The sequence below is a fragment of the Panthera uncia genome, assembly GCF_023721935.1.
Source record: "Panthera uncia isolate 11264 chromosome C1 unlocalized genomic scaffold, Puncia_PCG_1.0 HiC_scaffold_3, whole genome shotgun sequence".
NCBI classification, from domain to species: Eukaryota; Metazoa; Chordata; class Mammalia; order Carnivora; family Felidae; genus Panthera; species Panthera uncia.
The window spans coordinates 37,702,623-37,721,122 of record NW_026057584.1 but is presented as its reverse complement, the minus strand read 5'-3'; the positions used below and the strand labels follow the sequence as shown (position 1 = coordinate 37,721,122).

General features: G+C 36.1%; 1 protein-coding gene across 3 annotated transcripts in view; it reads right to left on the bottom strand.

Moving 5' to 3' along the window:
- Positions 1 to 2,140: 2,140 nt before the first annotated feature.
- Positions 2,141 to 18,500, bottom strand: part of SF3B1 (splicing factor 3b subunit 1) — a 40,591-nt gene continuing 24,231 nt past the window's right edge. The window contains exons 9-25 of one of the 3 annotated variants that reach the window (XM_049615215.1): positions 18,331 to 18,452; positions 16,488 to 16,685; positions 16,287 to 16,388; positions 15,559 to 15,738; positions 14,499 to 14,585; positions 14,106 to 14,376; positions 13,435 to 13,580; positions 13,177 to 13,323; positions 12,913 to 13,038; positions 11,978 to 12,199; positions 11,302 to 11,484; positions 11,098 to 11,209; positions 9,491 to 9,611; positions 9,038 to 9,169; positions 7,646 to 7,918; positions 4,793 to 5,009; positions 2,141 to 4,503 (exon numbers count right to left, since the gene is read on the bottom strand). In XM_049615215.1, the coding sequence (XP_049471172.1) occupies positions 4,345 to 4,503; positions 4,793 to 5,009; positions 7,646 to 7,918; positions 9,038 to 9,169; positions 9,491 to 9,611; positions 11,098 to 11,209; positions 11,302 to 11,484; positions 11,978 to 12,199; positions 12,913 to 13,038; positions 13,177 to 13,323; positions 13,435 to 13,580; positions 14,106 to 14,376; positions 14,499 to 14,585; positions 15,559 to 15,738; positions 16,287 to 16,388; positions 16,488 to 16,685; positions 18,331 to 18,452 (2,798 nt within the window). In that variant the 3' untranslated portion in view covers positions 2,141 to 4,344. Of the gene's footprint in view, positions 4,504 to 4,792; positions 5,010 to 7,645; positions 7,919 to 9,037; positions 9,170 to 9,490; positions 9,612 to 10,000; positions 10,077 to 11,097; positions 11,210 to 11,301; positions 11,485 to 11,977; positions 12,200 to 12,912; positions 13,039 to 13,176; positions 13,324 to 13,434; positions 13,581 to 14,105; positions 14,377 to 14,498; positions 14,586 to 15,558; positions 15,739 to 16,286; positions 16,389 to 16,487; positions 16,686 to 18,330; positions 18,453 to 18,500 lie in introns of those variants that run through there. The other 2 variants (XM_049615216.1, XM_049615217.1) reach the window with 2 other exon arrangements.

The following is an 18,500-nucleotide window of genomic DNA, read 5'->3' as shown; positions in this document are numbered from 1 at the left end:
TTTGTTCCTTCCCTTTTGATTTCACCTAGGTTTCAGTAATGTACCATCCTGAGAGTATCCTGACCACCTCTTGTGTGTCATTAGGCCCACTTACTTCCATACCTCAATAGGTATTTCCATCTCTCTTATTAACCATATCCTTACTACATTGGGAGTGGAGGGGTCTCCTAGACGATCACTTCTCAAACTTAAATGAATGTATAAATCACCTGAGGATCTTACTAAAATGTAGATGCTCATTCAGTGGGTTTGTGGTGAAGCCTAAACTCCCAAGTGACACCATGCTGCTGATCTCCAAACTGCACTTTTGAGTAGTGATGCCCTAGATATTTAAGCACATGAACAGTTCTTCCTTGGTGATCCTGTTAGTGCTAGCTGATTTTCCTCCCAAATGTGTAATCACATTTGGTGATCAAAATTATGCTGAGTATGCACTTGCATATTATATATGTAACCTACTATAGGTACCAGTGGCTAAACGTCACCAGGTTTTCAAGTGTTTTGAATTTTTTATTCAAGTTTCATTTTCCTCATTGAGGTCTAATTGTTTGTGAAGTAGCAGTAAAACTGTTTAAATTTTGCTTTGATAGGCCCTGGGCAATTCATGACTACATTCCACCATACTGTCTTCTTTATGGACTCAGGGAAAGATGTTCTCTTCCTGTCCAAGAAAATCCATCTGCGTCCTGACTTCCACCTCTTTCCACAAGAAACTCAGTTATCTGTTTTCTCTTGTTCATCAGCCCCCTTTTTTTTTATAGTTCCAAGTTTTTCTATAGTAACACGGACAAAAAATTTTCCTAAAAAATACACTATTTAAAAAAATAGAGTGATTTAGCAAAATTTTAACTGCTGGATTTCGGTGGAGGATACACTGACGGGTGTTCATTGTACCACTCTTCCAACTTTTCTCAATATTTGAAATTTTAAAGTTTAGAGCACAGTTAGACACAGAAACAATGAACAATTTTTCCTATTTGTGAGTTTCTGGCCCAGGACAAACGTATTCCAGGGTAAGACTTCAGACTATAGATCTCCTTCAGTTTCTCATTCACTAACTTATTACAAATCTCCTTCCAAAAAAAAATGTATTAGGCCATTAAAAAAAAAAAAAAAGCTTATGTCCAACACGATACATAAGCATATCCTTTCATGGTCTCTTTAGATTATAAAATAAACTATTAAGAATTTTTAACTTAGTTTTTCTAGAATGAACACTAGAAATGTCGCTGACCTACACTCCCTATAGTTTTCTTACTCCCTCCTGCCTATAAACCTTGACTGCCTTGCAAACCTAAATTCTCTATCAAATCACCTTAAAATCTATGGCTTCATATCCGTATCTCTTTTAAAAAGGGGAAGTCTCCATTCCCTGCCTGGCCTCTTCCTCCCAACAGGTGACAAGCTGGGCCTTGAACAACTGCATTCCAAGTAGAACACTGAGCCACTGGGCACTCTTGCCCCTGCACTCCACACTTGGCTCCACCTGGGCCACAAGCTGCTCTGAGGACCTGAGGTCAGTTGGCATCTTACATGCTTTCTTTCATCTTGCTTTCCCCAACACCGGTGTGGCACTTAACCCAAGGTAGGTGTTTAAGTATTTGTGAAATAGTATTTCTAGTCACTTCCTAGGCAAATGCTGCCCAAAATGAAAATGCTTTATACATCATGCTTTAAGTTTATCACATGAATCCTGTTTAAGCAAGTCTGAATGGTTCTCAACCTAGGGAAATCTTGCCCTGCAAGGGACACGAGGCATGATCTGGAGGCATTTTTAGTTGTCACAACTGGGGTGGGTGCTACTGGCATCTGTCAGGACAGGATCCCTACAATGAAAAGGTTACCTGACCGAAAATGTCAGTATGCCAAAACTGAAAAATTGTAATAGCTGTAGTTTCTATTTCCTTTAACCTAAGGGATTTAAGAAGCACTAGAAACCAAAGAGTCAAGCAATTAAACCCATAGATAGGGCGGCACTATTGTTTTCAGTTTCTTAATTTAAAGAAAAAGTTCTTGATTTTTCATTATGAAGTTCCCTTTTCTGGAAAACCACCCAAAGAGCAATATTATTTAAATGGCACAACCACAACACTGTAGTGCAACAACGATAGTCAACTAAGATTAAAAACTGGTCTAAGACTTTAGATATAATAAGTTTTATTCATCTGGTGGTACTTGATGCTCACAGGGCACCGTACAACAAATTTTAAAAATACAATATGAAAAAATTGAACAGCCAAAGAGATCAATTCCATTAGAGGGCCCACAGAAAAACCAACAAAAGCCCACAGAAAAACCCACCCACTGTCATCCCTTAAGAACATTTTCTTCCTGCTTAAGTTTGGCTTTAAGAAACACCAAAAGAAAGTGAGAAAGTCTTTGAACGAGTTAAAACTTCACATAGCGTCTTTCACATGAGTGTATCACAAAATGCTTTCCTTATTCAAGAAGCGTATAAAATTATCCAAACACCTATGAGCCTCTATTTGGTCCCATCCTTTAAGGTCATAGCTGTATTTCCCTCACCTGCCTTCAAATGATTTGCATCAGTAAAAGTCATAAAGCGGTCTCTTTTGCTCCATTTTGCCATTACAAAGCAGATATGTTTTCCATAAACAGGAAGGGCCCAAGAAAATTGAAGTTACCCAACTTCTTGAGGTGAAAATATAACTAAATTTTTCCAAGACCAGTTTAAAACCAAATTCTGGCTTCGAAACCATTTTCTGCAATTTTCATGATTAGAAATTACTGAAGGTCATTTGACATAAACTACAAGGAATAGTAAGATGTAAAGTTATAATGGGGGCTACTGTTACAAAAACTTCAAAGAATAAAAAGATGATCTGGAAAATTGCGTTCTAGGACACCCTGACATGTTGTCACAATATTACACAAGGAACAATAAGGAGTTACAACTTCTGCCTGAAGAGTCCTTTACTGCTCAGTATTCATTTTGTAAAAGTCAGCCAATTACAAACTGTCATGTAAGCCTCCAACACAGGAAGCACTAAGTGTTAACAGTTGGAGGCACAAACTCCTTAGTCACAGTGTAACAGTTTTACTTACAGTAGCAGAGCCATCCCATGCTTACTCTGCTGTAGAATCTCATTTCCCATTCGAGTTCACCAAAGTACTAAAATAAGGAGGCAAAACTGCTATGGGTAGTCAAAGTACTAAAATGAAGAAATTTTTGGTCGGATTTCTGGGAAAAGCTGAAAATATATTTAAAGTAGTTGCCAAAATATGGTAAGCACTACCTTAATGCTTAGTTCCTCTAAAATTAAATGGTGTTCCAACTTATGCTTAACATCTATAGATCTAAGCAAACCTAGACATTTTAGCTGCTGCAATTGTGTAATAACACAGTACGTAATACGCAACTAGATGTGTCTCCCCTTTTCCATTATACTGTATTTCTTAAGGGCAAGGGGCAGGTCAAAAGCACCTTTGCATCCCCTACACTAAGCACAGTGGCTGGTATACAGTAAGTGTTCAACAAGTATTTACTGAATACATTGTTGAGTACTGGCTTATGACATGGGAAAGAGCCCAAAGATTGTCTTATTCTATTAGCAATACTTAAGTAGAAAGCAGTTTCAAAGCAGATACCTTACCCACTTTCTAAACACAGACTCAAGAGTTAGATATGACTTAAATCATTTCTCCTAAACATGTTCATAAAGCATTTTGAGAAATCAAGAGATGAAAGGCGCTATGTAAGTGCAAAATATTATTACTCAATACAGGTTAGCAAAGATGCTATATTCTCTATGGTGATAGAACAGTTGTGCTAGTTTGAGGTGAACACCCCCAAAGCTACTACTCTTCTTGATGTCATTATCAACAGAACAATGGAATTGGACAAAGATGCCATCACTTTATGTAGTTTATATTCTGCTAACTACTTTCTATAAACCAGGTAACAGAAAATAAAATTAAGCCACTTACTCTACACAAACCAATACTTTATCAAAGTTCCGCATTTTACAAGTCATGTTCAAAAAACACACACAAGTTAGCATTTTGTACACAAATGTTTATTTCTCAATTAAACATTCCCTTTAAACACAAGGAATGAATTCTAAATTTTCATAAAGATGAATTAAAAATGAAATCCCTCCAGTATAGTGTGTGTAATCGCTGTGTTCTTGGTCACTACTGGCATTTACTGTTTAACATCAAAAACAAAGACGGGTTATTTAAAAATCATGCTACTGGATTTCTAGCTCTTCCTCTATGACCAGTTCTACACTGATCTGCAATGTTTAAAAGTTTACATCACCAAATCGAAGCAAGTTTAAGAGGTGAAACAGCTGTGCATTAAACACAAAATAAACAATAAAGTTATAAGATATAGTCAAGTTCATAACGAATATAGGTGTTCTTATCATCATTGTAGATTCTTGGGTAATGTGCTATGAGAGCATCCTGTGAACCAATGTAGATGGAGTTGTAGATTTTCCAATACACGTCTCTGACTTTCCGGGCCGGGTGAAACAAACCCTAGAGTAATTAGAAGGTTATATTATTTCAATTTTCAATAACATATATAACCTTAGCACAACTAAACAACAAACCATAAAGACGGGATTCCAAACATTTCTCTTTAAGAGAAAAAAACCTGACAAAGGCACAAAATTGCAACAAGCTAAGACAAAATCTAATCTCTTCTCCCCCCACAACTGTTTTCCCATATGGTACAAACTAGCCTACTCATAATTAAGAACAGTGACTTAATTCAACTAAATTATTTTTTTTTCATGGAGTAACCCTTTAAAAATCTTAACCTTACCTGTAAACAATACTGTAACATTCTACATGGTCCAATAGCAACTCTCAGGCCCTCCAGGGCTCCCATAACTGCTTGAATTACATGGGGCGATGTCTCAAACACATTGGGCCATACATAGTTCAACAAGTGATTCAGTGAATCTTCACAACCAAATCCATAAACCCCAAGTGACATGTGTTGCACCACTGCACTAGCCGTCTGTCTGTGTACAAGGTCCCTGTAGCAGGTGGAAAAAGAAAAACCCTCGTTAAAATGGTCTTAGTTTTACAGGAAACACTTACCTGTCCTAATTAGAAACTAAATTACAAATTCGGTGCAGGGAACAAATGCAAACATCTCATACTTTATGTACCTGATATAAAATGCCTTTAGAATATACAACATTCTGTATCAGATTCAGGATTCCCCTTGAGAATTTTTACCTTAATGACGCAAACTTTACTGTGGCTCAAAAATAAGTAATTCCCAATTAACCTTTGAAAGGAATATGAGCAAGAGAGCCCTGTGCAGTGCACTTTTAGTATGTTACTAAAGAGGGGATAGGGGCGCCTGGGTGGCGCAGTCGGTTAAGCGTCCGACTTCAGCCAGGTCACGATCTCGCGGTCCGTGAGTTCGAGCCCCGCGTCAGGCTCTGGGCTGATGGCTCGGAGCCTGGAGCCTGTTTCCGATTCTGTGTCTCCCTCTCTCTCTGCCCCTCCCCCGTTCATGCTCTGTCTCTCTCTGTCCCAAAAATAAATTAAAAACGTTGAAAAAAAAAAAATTAAAAAAAATAAAAATAAAAAAAATAAAGAGGGGATATATGATTCTTAGATATGAATAACAGTAATCTCATTTTAAACTCTTATCAATTTAATAGACTTGAAAAGTGATTCAACACTGCTATATAAGAGACAACTAAACTAAAATTAAAACCCTTCCCTTGTAAATTTTAAGTTTCATTCAAAAATGCAATTTGGGGAGGACCAAAAATTTTTCAAACCAACAGAGTAAGAATTCTATCATCTCCCATGTTAACTGAATTTATGACAAATCATGGAATTATTTATTCTACAGTGACTCAGCTGGGAAAAACATCAGATAAGTTGGTGGTGAGTATAAACAAGTTCATACACTTTGCCCTCAAAGGTAACAACACCTTAAAGATAAAAGAAAAAACACTGAACTTGCTAGCATCCTTATTTCTTACTTACTATAACAACACTTAATCAAGTACACTTTATAGTAAAGCAGCATTCCTCATTAATCAATTTCCCAAAGGTATTGTTTCTTTTCATTTGGAAGTTTTTGACAAGTTACACCTCAACTTAATAGTACACAGAGCGGTGCGTGGGTGGCTCAGTCAGTTTAGTGGCCAACTTCGGATCAGGTCAGGATCTCCCAGTTCATGGGTTCGTGCCCCGTGTTGGGCTCCAGAGCCTGGAGCCTGCTTCAGCAGGCAGCCTCTCCTTGCCCCTCCCCCACTCATGCTTTGTCTCTCAAAAGTAAATAAACATTTAAAAAATTTAAGAAAAAAATAGTACATAGAATATAAATTTTAACTGCAGGTCACATACTTTGATGGCTGCACTCTGATGGTCAGGCACACCTCACTGAGGAATATGGAACAATATGCTTCTGATTTACTGGGCCCCAGGTGGCTAGACTTTTACAGAACCTGATTCTTAGTCTGTCTCTATGTCTTGCATGCATTTATACCTCGCTGGTAACTTGTTGATCCTGTTAAGCTTCCCTTTTGGAACGTCATGAATAAGTAACTTTAATGTGTACACAAAACTAATTGAATTGTTTCTAATTTGGATACCTTATCTTTCTTGAAAAATAAAGAGCTAAAACAGTCATTTCCCTTACAACCTGGGACTTTTTTGTTTATTTTGAGAAAGAGAGAGAAAGGGGAGGGGGAAGTAGAGAGAGAATCCCAAGCACGCTCTGAGCTGTCAGTACAGAGCCCGACATGGGGCTTGAACTCATGAACCGGGAGATCATGGACTGAGCCAAAGAACAAGAATCAGATGTTCAAGTGACTGAGCTACCCAATCACTCCTTCCCTTACTACCTGGACCCTGAACCTTTCTTTACATGAATTACTTTTGTGTTTAAAGCTGTATGTCGGTCCAGATAGTTAAAGGTATCAGGAATCTATCAAATAACTCAAGCAGTCCTGTATCAGTGGTCAATGTCTGAATAACTGGGGGCCTAAAATGGGAATAATATAACTATGGTTCAGTAGTTACAAAGCCTAATAATAATCTTTGCTTCGCATGCACTAATAAAAAGCTAAATAGATCAGGTCTCTTTGCCACACCAATAAGCTCATGCTCATCATTTCCTCCAACTATATTTGACTTTAATTAATTTCTTTCCTTGTCCTTTATTTTAGAGAGAGAGCACACACCTGGGAAAGAGGAGCAAGGGGAGAGAGAATCCCAAGCAGGCACCACGCTAAGCGTGGATTTGCAGTTTGATCATCACATGATCCTGGGATCATGACTTGAGCTGAAATCAAGAGTTGGATGCTCAACCAACTGAACTGCCCCCGCACCCCATGACTTCAATTAATTTTTAAAACAAAAGTTTACCAATTACTGCTTTTCAAACTGTATTTAGTCTAAAGATATGAAAGGGGGGCTTAAAAGGGGAGGGAGCACCTAAAAGAGAAAATTTGGGGATCCACTATAGCATACATGTTATTTGGAGAGAATGGTCATGTTCACTTCCATAAAAATTCAGTCTCATATTCCCCCTTCTTTAACTGCATCACTAACAAATAGGTCACATAATAATTATTTCAATAAGTTCTAAAATAAAGGAAGAATTAGAACTATTTCTTTCTTGCATTTAATTCAGGTCACTTACCTATCCATTAAAGCATCTTCAAGTAATGGTGTTACAGCATAAATGTAGTCCTTTCCCATTTCACCAATATATTCAAACAAGAAGGAAAGTGATTTTAAGACTCCATTTTGGACATTCAGCTCAGGAACTCTGTATTCATTCATTAAGGCAGGTAGTACTGTGAAGGGTGAACACGTTTCGGCAACAATAGCTATTGCTACAGTGGTACAAACTCTGTTCTGCCTTTCCTGAACTTTGAGGTTGTTTAAGAGTGTAGCCAATACATCATGAGGACTGAAAAAAATAAATGTGTCAGCAATCTGTCAGATTGTAAGTCAAATTTTGGAAAGAAAAAAATGTAAAGGAATAAAACTTTATGGTAAATAATTATTGGCAACTTTGTAATTTTATGATTAAATACAATAATGTCACTTAGCACTGGTACTTATTTCTACTTAAAAACTTCATCAAATTAAAATATGTGTTGAAGAAAAAAATTCAAATGGTTAGTAATTTTCAAATGTAATTTTTAGTCTTTAGTGAACTTCCTAAAATATAAAGTTTTAGACTGAACAATTCTAGACTGGTCAAAACATGGCCACCAGAGCTAGGCAGTAGTATCCAAACTGTGGTCTCTCATGGCTCAATACACAATCTACCTTCCTTTTCTTGCCTTTCCGCCCACACACCTTTGTAACATCTATTCACTAAGCATTTATTTCACCACAAACAGACACTGAAGCTAAAAAAGCACAAAAGCTATTCACTGCAAAAGTCTTAACTATACCACCGCTGAAATAAATTATTCTACTACCGCTACCAAAAGACAGGGAGGGGGTAAGGAGACTCTAATTAATCCGGGTTTTATTCTGTTTTATTGCTTAAAAATATTTTGTTATTAAACCACATGTATGTGTGGTATCTCATTTTGTACAATGACTACTTCTTCTAGTTTGGTTCTGATGAGACGAGCAAATAACCACAAATTATCTACTAGTTATAATTTCAGTTGTCTGTGGATTTGCTTTAGAAAACTATTTTAAAAACACAAAGTATTAACATGAGACCTGAATTATGCTCATTGTTTTATTAAGAACAGCCCTTAGTATTTTAAACAATACCTGAAAGAGACCAGCTAAAACCTGAAATTATTCTAAAGATGGTACTGTTTTCCTTTCTGAAAATACCTGAGGTGTGATTAAAATAAATTTTAAAACTCTTCATACATTTTAGTTCAATTTAAAATTTAAGAAAACACCTCAAAAACTGGAGGTCAGTGTTAAACGATATGCTTTCTCACCTGCATTATTCACACCACACTTTTAGAGATTACTACAGAAATAAAAGCATTTTTCAACACAGTGGGTTTATTACAAAATTAAAAATACATACATAAAAGTAAGTAATACTCACCCAATGGCCTTTGCAATGTAACCAAATGTGTTGACTGTGGCTCTACGAATAGCTTTTTTGTGAGCTTTTAAGAGCTCCAGAAGCTCAAAACAAATCCTCATCCATTCTCTCGCAGACACATACTCAGCTCCCCTAATTTAAAAAGAAAAAAGTTAATTTTGATAATAAATTTTAGAAGGTAAACTTGCAAATTCAGTTCTCAAAACATGACTATCTACTCAGTTTAAGCAGTAAATAAAAATATAACTCTTCAGAAAGGATGGTTTAATCTTAAAAATTATATTGCCACCTCTAATCACCATCTCAAGTTGAAATTTCACAGAACATTTCACTGGATAGTCTTACCATATATGTTTGTATTAGCAACATTAAGCATATTTGCAAAGTGAATAAAAAAGTAGCTAAATGTAAAAACTGATACTGTTCATAAAAATGTTTAGGCAATCTGCTTACCTGTCAGCAATACGTCCAACAAGATCAATACAATTCTCTTGTACTTTTTCATGCCTGTTCTTTAAGATGGGGGTGAGTCTAGGCAGGAGATCTTTAATTGGTGGGGTCATCTTATGCATACCTATTTAATAAAAGTCAACACACTATCAATAAACATTTGAACTATAACTTGTTCATTTTACCTTTTACTTAGCAATATAATATAGATGACTAGGCATAAATATAAACTTACAGCTGCCTATGGAAAGAAAAAGCCCCATATTCTGACCAGACTCAGAATTGTTTTTAACTTTTTATTAACAACTTCTGATTATGCATAGAAATGAAAAGAAATTAGTGAAGTGATTTAAAAAATGATGGATACTCAACAACAGAAGAGTTTTATTTGGTTCTGAAATGTATTTGTACACTCATATTTAAATATGGGGACAGTTTATGTTCCGGCCATACACAACAATATAAGCCAGAGGCAGACATGTAAATTAAAGCAAAATTTTCCAGAAAGGGCCCCCTTACCCTTTAACTGCAAAACAAACAGATCTCCAGTCTCCCTGCAATGCAGGGCATACTTGGATGGTATTTACACCTATGAAGAGAGAAAAAAGGAGGCAGCTGGCAGGGGCTCTTGCTCTAACTAGAACTGCTTGTTCTGATTCTCTCTCCATTGCTTTTCCCATGTTTCCCTGACCAACAATATGGTTTACAACTCCCTGCAAACCAGAGCCCCTTAAGTGGCCAAGTAACTGATTTTTGGCAAGTAGCTATCTTCAAGTATAGAAGACAGGGCTAAATTGGGGATTACATGTCAATGCAATGGTTCAAAGATCTCCTATACTGCATAAAAACCCCTTACTAAAATGAGAAAAACAGTGGCTATCAGTCAGCTATTCTGACCTCCTGCTAGGTTATTTTGGCTCTTCTTAACCATACAGAAGTTACTTTTGCAGAAGTCATGTTCAACTACAGTAAAGATTAAAGAGAAGAGACCATTTGTTTGCTACATCATAATTTTCTTAAATAATGAAAGCTTTGCTCTCCATACCCAAGGGGGCATTTGTAATGTACTTGTGTTTTGCTTTGGGTTAGAAAACTGAATGGATAAAGAATTGGATATAAATAAAAATGAGACAACAACTTGATAAATCCACTTTTCTCTCTGGTTATGTTCCTGAAACATGACAGCAAACAGAAAAACCTGCCATAATCATTTACTAATTCAAGGGTAAAGAAATATACAATATTTCGTCTCCTAAAACTAAAACTTCAGCATTGTTTCCTCACACCCTTCAAATACGTTTCAGGTGAGACATTGTTTTTATTAGGATTCTCTATTCCATGACTTCAAAGTTTTTTGAGTTGGTAACTATTCTCACCTCTCTTTACAGGTCCTAAACTTGCCCTCTTTTCTCTGTTTAAAGTACAATATAAATGAGTTTTAGGAAACAACTTTCGTGACATCCTGACTTAACTATGATTTTGAAGTGCTTAAAACCATGTATCAGAAATCATTACTCAATTCCTAAATGTGATTCTGTATCTTACTTTCAAAAAAACAAAGTTAAAAAAACAAAATAAAAAAATTCTTTCATGACCAGCAAATTCCATACCTATTACATTTACAATGGCCTTCAATGCTCCAAGAATGCTGCCCAATACTTCAGGGTACTCTTCACCCAAATACTCATACAAAACAACACCCAAGTGCCCCATCAATTTTTCCTGTAATAATAATAATAAAAAAAAAAGTTAAAATGTTACTATTCACATGGAACTATTTGGTGGGAAAATAAGAATCTGATAGAAAAGTTTACCTCTTGACAAGTCTTCATGACAACAGCAGTTCGAGAAATCAAGTCAGCTGCCTGTTGCCTAACTTTTGCTGATTTGTTATTTAAACGCCACAAAACTGTACCACAGATCTGAGGCAAGTAAGGTTTGACTCGTTTGCCAAGAGCATTGACCACTGTGCCAAAGCCATTCAACATTACAGAGTCCTAAAAAAAGAAAAGCTACGTTAAATTTAAAAACTACATTCACTGAGACTACAATTCAGTTTGTGCCCGAATAGTTTAAATATACTAATATTCACAGGTGCCTGGGTGGCTCAGTCGGTTCAGCGTCCGACTTCGGTTCAGGTCGTGATCTCATGGTTCGTGGGATCAGGCCCTGTGTTGGGCTCTGTGCTGATAGCTCAGAGCCTGGAGCCTGCTTCAGATTCTGTGTCTCCCTCTCTCTCTGCCCCTTCTCTACTTGTACTTTCTCTCTCTCTCAAAAAAATAAAACATTAAAACAAATTTTAAATATACTAAGATTAATTTAACAAAATCAAATCTAAAAAATTTAAATCATAGACAACTGAAATGAGAACATGAGGATTTTTAAAATTTCAAATTCAATTACTTTTCAGTGATAATTATTTGGTTGAAAAGTAATGTTTTACAAATATGAAGGTCAGCAGCAATTTGTTGTAATAATCTGTATCATTACCTCTGTAGTCTGTTCTTGGAAAGCATAAAGAATACCATCAATCAACTGTTCTTCAAGTTTATGATCAATATCTGCTGCTCCCAAGTTGCCCATAATTTTCTCAATTGTCTCCATCACCATTTTTCTGTACTGTTCAGCTTCATCCTTCAGATCATCCACAATCCTGGATATAATTTCTGCTGCACCTACTTTGTTTGCCAATTCCACAGTAGTATCAACTAACTAAAGACAGGAGGAAAGAAACCTTTTAGATATTATCCAAGCCAGCAAGTAGGCTGAGAACAGTTAATTCCTGTTTCAAAAACTTTTAAGAGAAAGGTAACCCAAAAAACATAAATGTGAGAGTAAGTCAAAATGATTTAAGGTAAGATTGTACTCATGTTTCACCTAGCCCAGATTAAGTATTTCTTTTAACTAGACAAAGACATTAATTCATAGTTGAGTATTTATCCTAGAATGCAAAATCAAAATGGAAGTTAATTAGCTGACTAAATACATCTCCTTTTATAATCAAGCACATATTTTGAGACCAGGGCAAAAACAATGTTTAATATTCATTCAAATTAACTAAGGAATTAGTTGAAAAGATTATTTAAAAATATTTTCTTCAGTAGGTTCCATGACCAATATGAACCTTCAACTCACAACCCTGAGATCAAGAGTCATATGCTCTACCAACTGAGCCAGCCAGGCACCCTTTGAAAATATGTTTTACGGGGGGCCTGAGCGGCTCAGTTAAGTGTCTGACTCTTGATTTTGGCTCAGGTCATGACCTCACGTTCCTGAGATAGAGCCCCTTAAACCCCATGGTGGGCTCTGAGCTGGGTGTGGAACCTGCTTAAGATGCTCTCTTCCTTTTCCTCTGCCCCTCCACAACTCATGCTCACTCTCAAAAAAAAAAAAAAGATAAAATATTTTTTACAATGGAAGTTTACCTGTCGGTAATTTCTTCTATCCAAAGCCATTCTGTGTTGCCAGAAGTGTTTAAAAAAAGGAGGAAGAATCTCTGTTTTAATGTAGTTTGCTTCTACACCATCTGTTCCACAACACTGCTTTACCACCTAAAAGGTTAAAAAATAGTAGTAAATACAGTCTTGGTTTAACAATAGTTAAATAGTTTTGGGCTTTAACATTCTCTGAACCACAAAACACACCCAATTTAGGTGAACCAATCCGTGACAACAATTTGGAATACTTACCTTCAGCACAATTTTCTTCATTTCTTCATCAGGTGACTGAAATTCTCGAATAAGGATTAACATCACTTCTCTAGTATAGTAGTTGGCATATTCTGCATCCATAAGAGGAATAAGATAGCCAATAGCCTTTAAGAAAGCAGCCAGACCCTATTTTAAAATAAAAAAATACGTATACTTAGTAAGTTAGATTTAATTGCCTTAACTTCAATGAGTGGAAATGAAAAGAAAAATAAAATCTATCTGGTGAACCAAACCTACCTTTCCTCTGTGTTGACGGATACCCTTCCATAGAGGCTTTAACACAGAATCAAAAGATTCGATACCATAAGGAGTTGCTGCTTCAGCCAAGGCAGCAATGGCCAAAGCACTAATGGTCCGAACTTTCTGTTGCTCATCCACAAGACCTAGAAAAAACCAAACAAACACAGGTTGTAACTAAGTGACAACATTACCTAATTTTCACAAGCTCATCATTTAGTCAAAATGAAGAATCTGTTCATACTAGACAAAATTAGACAAAAGCCAATATGAACCAAAGCCTATTAGCAGATAACGTAATAAACCCCATCACAAATTATGTGGGGTTTTTGTAGGTAGAACCCTTCCATTTATCTCTCCAAATCAGTAGCCCAAATTTCAGGACACCTATTTTATAAAAGATGAAGTAATGGGGCGCCTGGGTGGTTCAGTCGGTTAAGCATCTGACTTTGGCTCAGGTTATGACCTCACTGCTCATCTTGAGTTCAAGCCCTGCATCGGGCTCTATGCTGGCAGCTCAGAGTCTGGAACCTGTTTCAGATTCTGTCTCCGTCTCTCTGCCCCTCCCCTGCTCAAACTCAGTCTCTCTCTCTCAAATATAAACATTAAAAAAAAACTTTTTTAATAAGTAAAAATAATTTTTAAAGAGACGAAGTTATATCACAACTTACCATGCTCAATGATTTCAACTAAACTTCTGAGATGTGGCAAGATGGCACAGCCCATAAGAATAGCTATCTGCTGTACAATCTTAATACCAGTGTGTCTCGCTTGCCAGGACTTCTTACTTTTACACACAGCTTTTAAGAAGGGCAACAATGAAGGAATGCCCAGGGCAGAGGCTACAACAGCAAAAGCTCTAGCTGTTGTGTTACGAACATACTCATCCATGTTATCTATATCAGGTCTCATGGTAGAGATCATAGTAGCCAGACCAGCAGCCTAAAAAGTCAAGAAGGACACTCATCAGCTGATAACATTAACCCTCAACGCTTTCCTTCTATAATCAAATAATCCCATCAATGGATACAAAACTTTCTTCTTTAGAAATATAATGTAAATACCTTTGCCAAATTAGAAATAATCTCTCGACCTTCCACTCTAGCATAGTAATCTTCATCAATTAGCAATGGTTCAATGACCACAAGGATCTGAAAAAGAAAAAGAGCTACACTTTCACACCAATTACTAATGCCACACTCGTGTAACAAAATTAAATACATATTGAAAAAATTTTATTATAGGTCATTTATGTAATTTACACACACAAGCATACAAAACATATTTTGCTAGGAAATTTATAATTACCGGACTTTGTAACAAGGGACAATAAAAAATTTTAATTACACAATTTCAAACCCCATATAAAAACTGGGGAGAACTGTTCATCACAGAGTAAAAATATTCAATATTTAAAAAAATAACAACTTCTGGAGCGCCTAGGTGGCTCAGTCAGTTAAGCATCCGACTTTGGCTCAGGTCATGATCTCATGTCTTGTGGGTTCAAGCCCCACATCGGGCTCTGTGCTGACAGCTCAGGGCCTGGAACCTGCTTCATATTCTGTGTCTCCCTCTCTCTTTGCCCTCCCCCACTTACTCTCTCTCTCTCTCTCTCAAAACCAAACATTAAAAAATTTAAAAAAAATTCATAAAAAAAAAAAAAAAACTACACTAATCTTCATTTAACAATTCTAAGCCATTATTACCACCAGCAAAAAGATGAGTCCTTAACACCAAATGGCATGCTACAGACATGTATCTTTTCTTATCCTAACATAATACCAATAAAAGTAAATGAAAAAGTATGAATAATATGAAACCATTTTAGTCAAGATGACAAAAAGTTCCTTCAATATATACACACATACATTTGTATATGTGTTATATACTTGTGCAAAGAAAAAGGTCTAAGAGGACATGTAAATATAATATTGGTTAACTCTGTAGAGTGTCTTACAGGGGGGTGAAATTCCCCTTTTTTGTTGTGAATGCATGCATCAGCTATTACCTCTTAAGAATTTTTTAAATTTCACAAATAATAAGTGACTTAAGAAATCCATTAATTGTTTTTATATTAAAAATTATCCAACCATTAGAAACACTACTTTAATTAGAACAACACACCTTGTGCACATATGGTCGAACTAAGTCATCAAGTTTGTATAATATTCGATCAATAACTTTCACAAGTAAATGACGTTCTTGATCCTCAAGTGTAGGAGACATCAGTAGAGGAAGAATCTGATTAAACAAAGGACCAGCTCCAAATTCACGAGCTTTATCAGTAATCTGACGCAATGCAGCCTGGGGGGAAAAAAAAGAGTAGAAGGTATATTCCCTTATAATTAAGCATTCTGAAAGAACTAATTACTCCATGATTTTCTTTACCTTAATATTTTTAGTATAAACTTCACAGACATCTTACACATATTAGCGTAAGTGCATTCCCATCAAATTACTCTGAAGTTAGAGGGGCGTCTGAGTGGCTCAGTCACATCTGACTCTTGATTTTGCTTCAGGTCATGATCTCACAGTTTCTAAGATGGAGCCTGCTTGAAATTCTCTCTCTCCCTTTCTCTCTGCCCCTCCCTGGCTAGCACTCTTGCAGATCTCTGCATGTCTCAAAATAAATAAACTTAAAAAATTTATAAAAAGGCCCGGAGAACAAAAAGGAGAATCTCATTTTTCAGCATCTGTATTAGCATAAAGCTGTTGGACTAAAAAAATTAAATCCTTCATACTACACCTTTCTTTCCCTTACACTATGCCCATGGTAAAGATGAAGAGATTAATTATAAATTTCTAAACATAAAACTATAGTGAACATGACGATGTAATGAACTAGTACTTACCTTTCTCATTGGAGGTGTTCCATTCTTAATTTTTAAAAGAAGCTTCATTATTTTTCTCTCTTTTTGCTCTTCTGGACTAAGTGTTGATTCATCAACATCAACCTAACAGTAAAAAAAAAAGAAAATGCAGTTAGATTAAGATACTGTGATTTGTAAGTCCTAAATAAAAAATGGTATTTCAGTTCTGCTATTATCACTTACCAAAAGTTTATCAAAGTACTGAATATCATCAGGTTTTAAAAATGGCAGATTCCCAGATGGTTGGTCATTAACACTTTTCATTGTTCTATCTTCAGTTTGCATGTGGAAACCAGTCATACCACCCAAAGGCGTTGGAGTTGCTGTCAGCTTTCGAGCTGGAGTTCGAATAGGAACATAACCAGCTGGAGGGGGAAGTACCTAATACAGTTAAAAGACAGTTTAGGATTTTCTTGACTTTATAAAATAACACAATTAATATTTGTATTTAAAATATCTTAACAGTTTATTAGCTAAGAAGCTTCCTGCTTGTTCTATCATTTAAAATCTGTATAACAGGGACACCTGGGTGGCTCAGTCGGTTAAGCATCCAACTTCAGTTCAGGTCACATGATCTCACAGTTCATGAGTTTGAGCACCGCATCAGGGTCTGTACTGACAAACTCAGAGCCTGGAGCCTGCTTCAGATTCTGTGTCTCCCTCCCTCTTTACCCCTCCCCGCCTCATTCTTGTTCTCTCTTTCTCTCAAAAGGAATAAACATTAAACATTTTTTTTTAAATCTGTATGACAAACATTTCTCATTTGCTGATTAAAAAGCACATTAAGAGTATTAGTAATGTGGGGAAATGAGGAGATACATGAAGCAGGCTTATAAAATTCTGATCACTCTCAAACATTAATCTATATAAACATGTTGGTGAGCCGACATGTCATAAATGGAAATAAGTTCACAAAGTGCACATAATATATAAAGGGTTAATTTTAATAAAGTTAAAATTTAGATTCATACAAATCTCTGCACCATAAAAGCAAGAATCTTAGTATTTAAGTTGCTTGACAAAATGCATAAAAACTAAATCTGGGGTGCCTGAGTAGCTCAGTCAGTTGAGCGTCTCCTGATTTCAATTCAGGTCATGATCCTGTCATGGGATCGAGCCCCGTGTTGGTCCACTCAGTGCAGAGCCTGCTTAAGAGTCTCTCTCTCCCTCTGCCCCTCTCCCCTGCTCGTGCTCTCTCTCTAAAATAAAAAAAAAACAAAAAACTAAAACCAAAATATTTACCAAGGTCCTATAAAATACACCATTTATTAAACCAAGAAATTTACTTAAGATTCACTAAGAAAGATTTTTATCTCCTATGGATATTAAGGTAATCAATGACTGTAACTGAGAAGACATTCAGGAAGTCAACAGTAAGTTGTAGAAATGTCTACACCCACAGCATTATGTGGAGGCTACAAGAAGTTTAAAGCAGAAATTCATGCACACTTGAAACACTCTAATACAAAACTAACAAGGGGGAAAAACATACATATACAAACTCTTAAAAGCAATGGGCACCAGCAATATAAGGCTCTGTAGAGGCCATCGGAATCTAGTTCCAGCTATATGACCACAGACTACCTTTAGACCAGCAAATGGTCCCTCAATGCCAGGTACATTTTATAACTCAAAATAAACTTTAACTTGATACAGTAAAAACAATATTCTTTGTGTTCATTTGCAATCCATGAATTTAAATACACAAAATCTTATGAAACACAAAGTAAAATAACCATGATCTAATGTGAGCTTAATCCTGAGACTATGATGAACTGAAGCAACAAGCTATTCCATATCCCAAAGGCAGCAAGTTCTCAAAGTATGGTCCTAGAAGTCCTTGAAATTTCTCACCTTCCAAAAGCAATAAAAACTTCATATCATTCAGTTTTTTCATCTCTATTACTTTTTGGAAATAGCTAAAAGAATTAGCAGTAGTAAATTTGGGCAAAGCCAATGTAAACCTGACAAATTAATTTTTTCAAAGAACACTTAAAGAAAATTCACATTATAAATACCACATTACCTTATATCCTTCTGGAAACATGGCATCTAATTCTTCATCAGAAAGTGGACGGTTTCTCTCATCAATTTCTCTTTCCCACCTCCAAGCTTGAAGCTGTTCGGGAGTCATACTCATTATGTGACCTACCAAAAAAAGCAAATTTCTGTAACAATCTATAGCGTTAAGTCTTT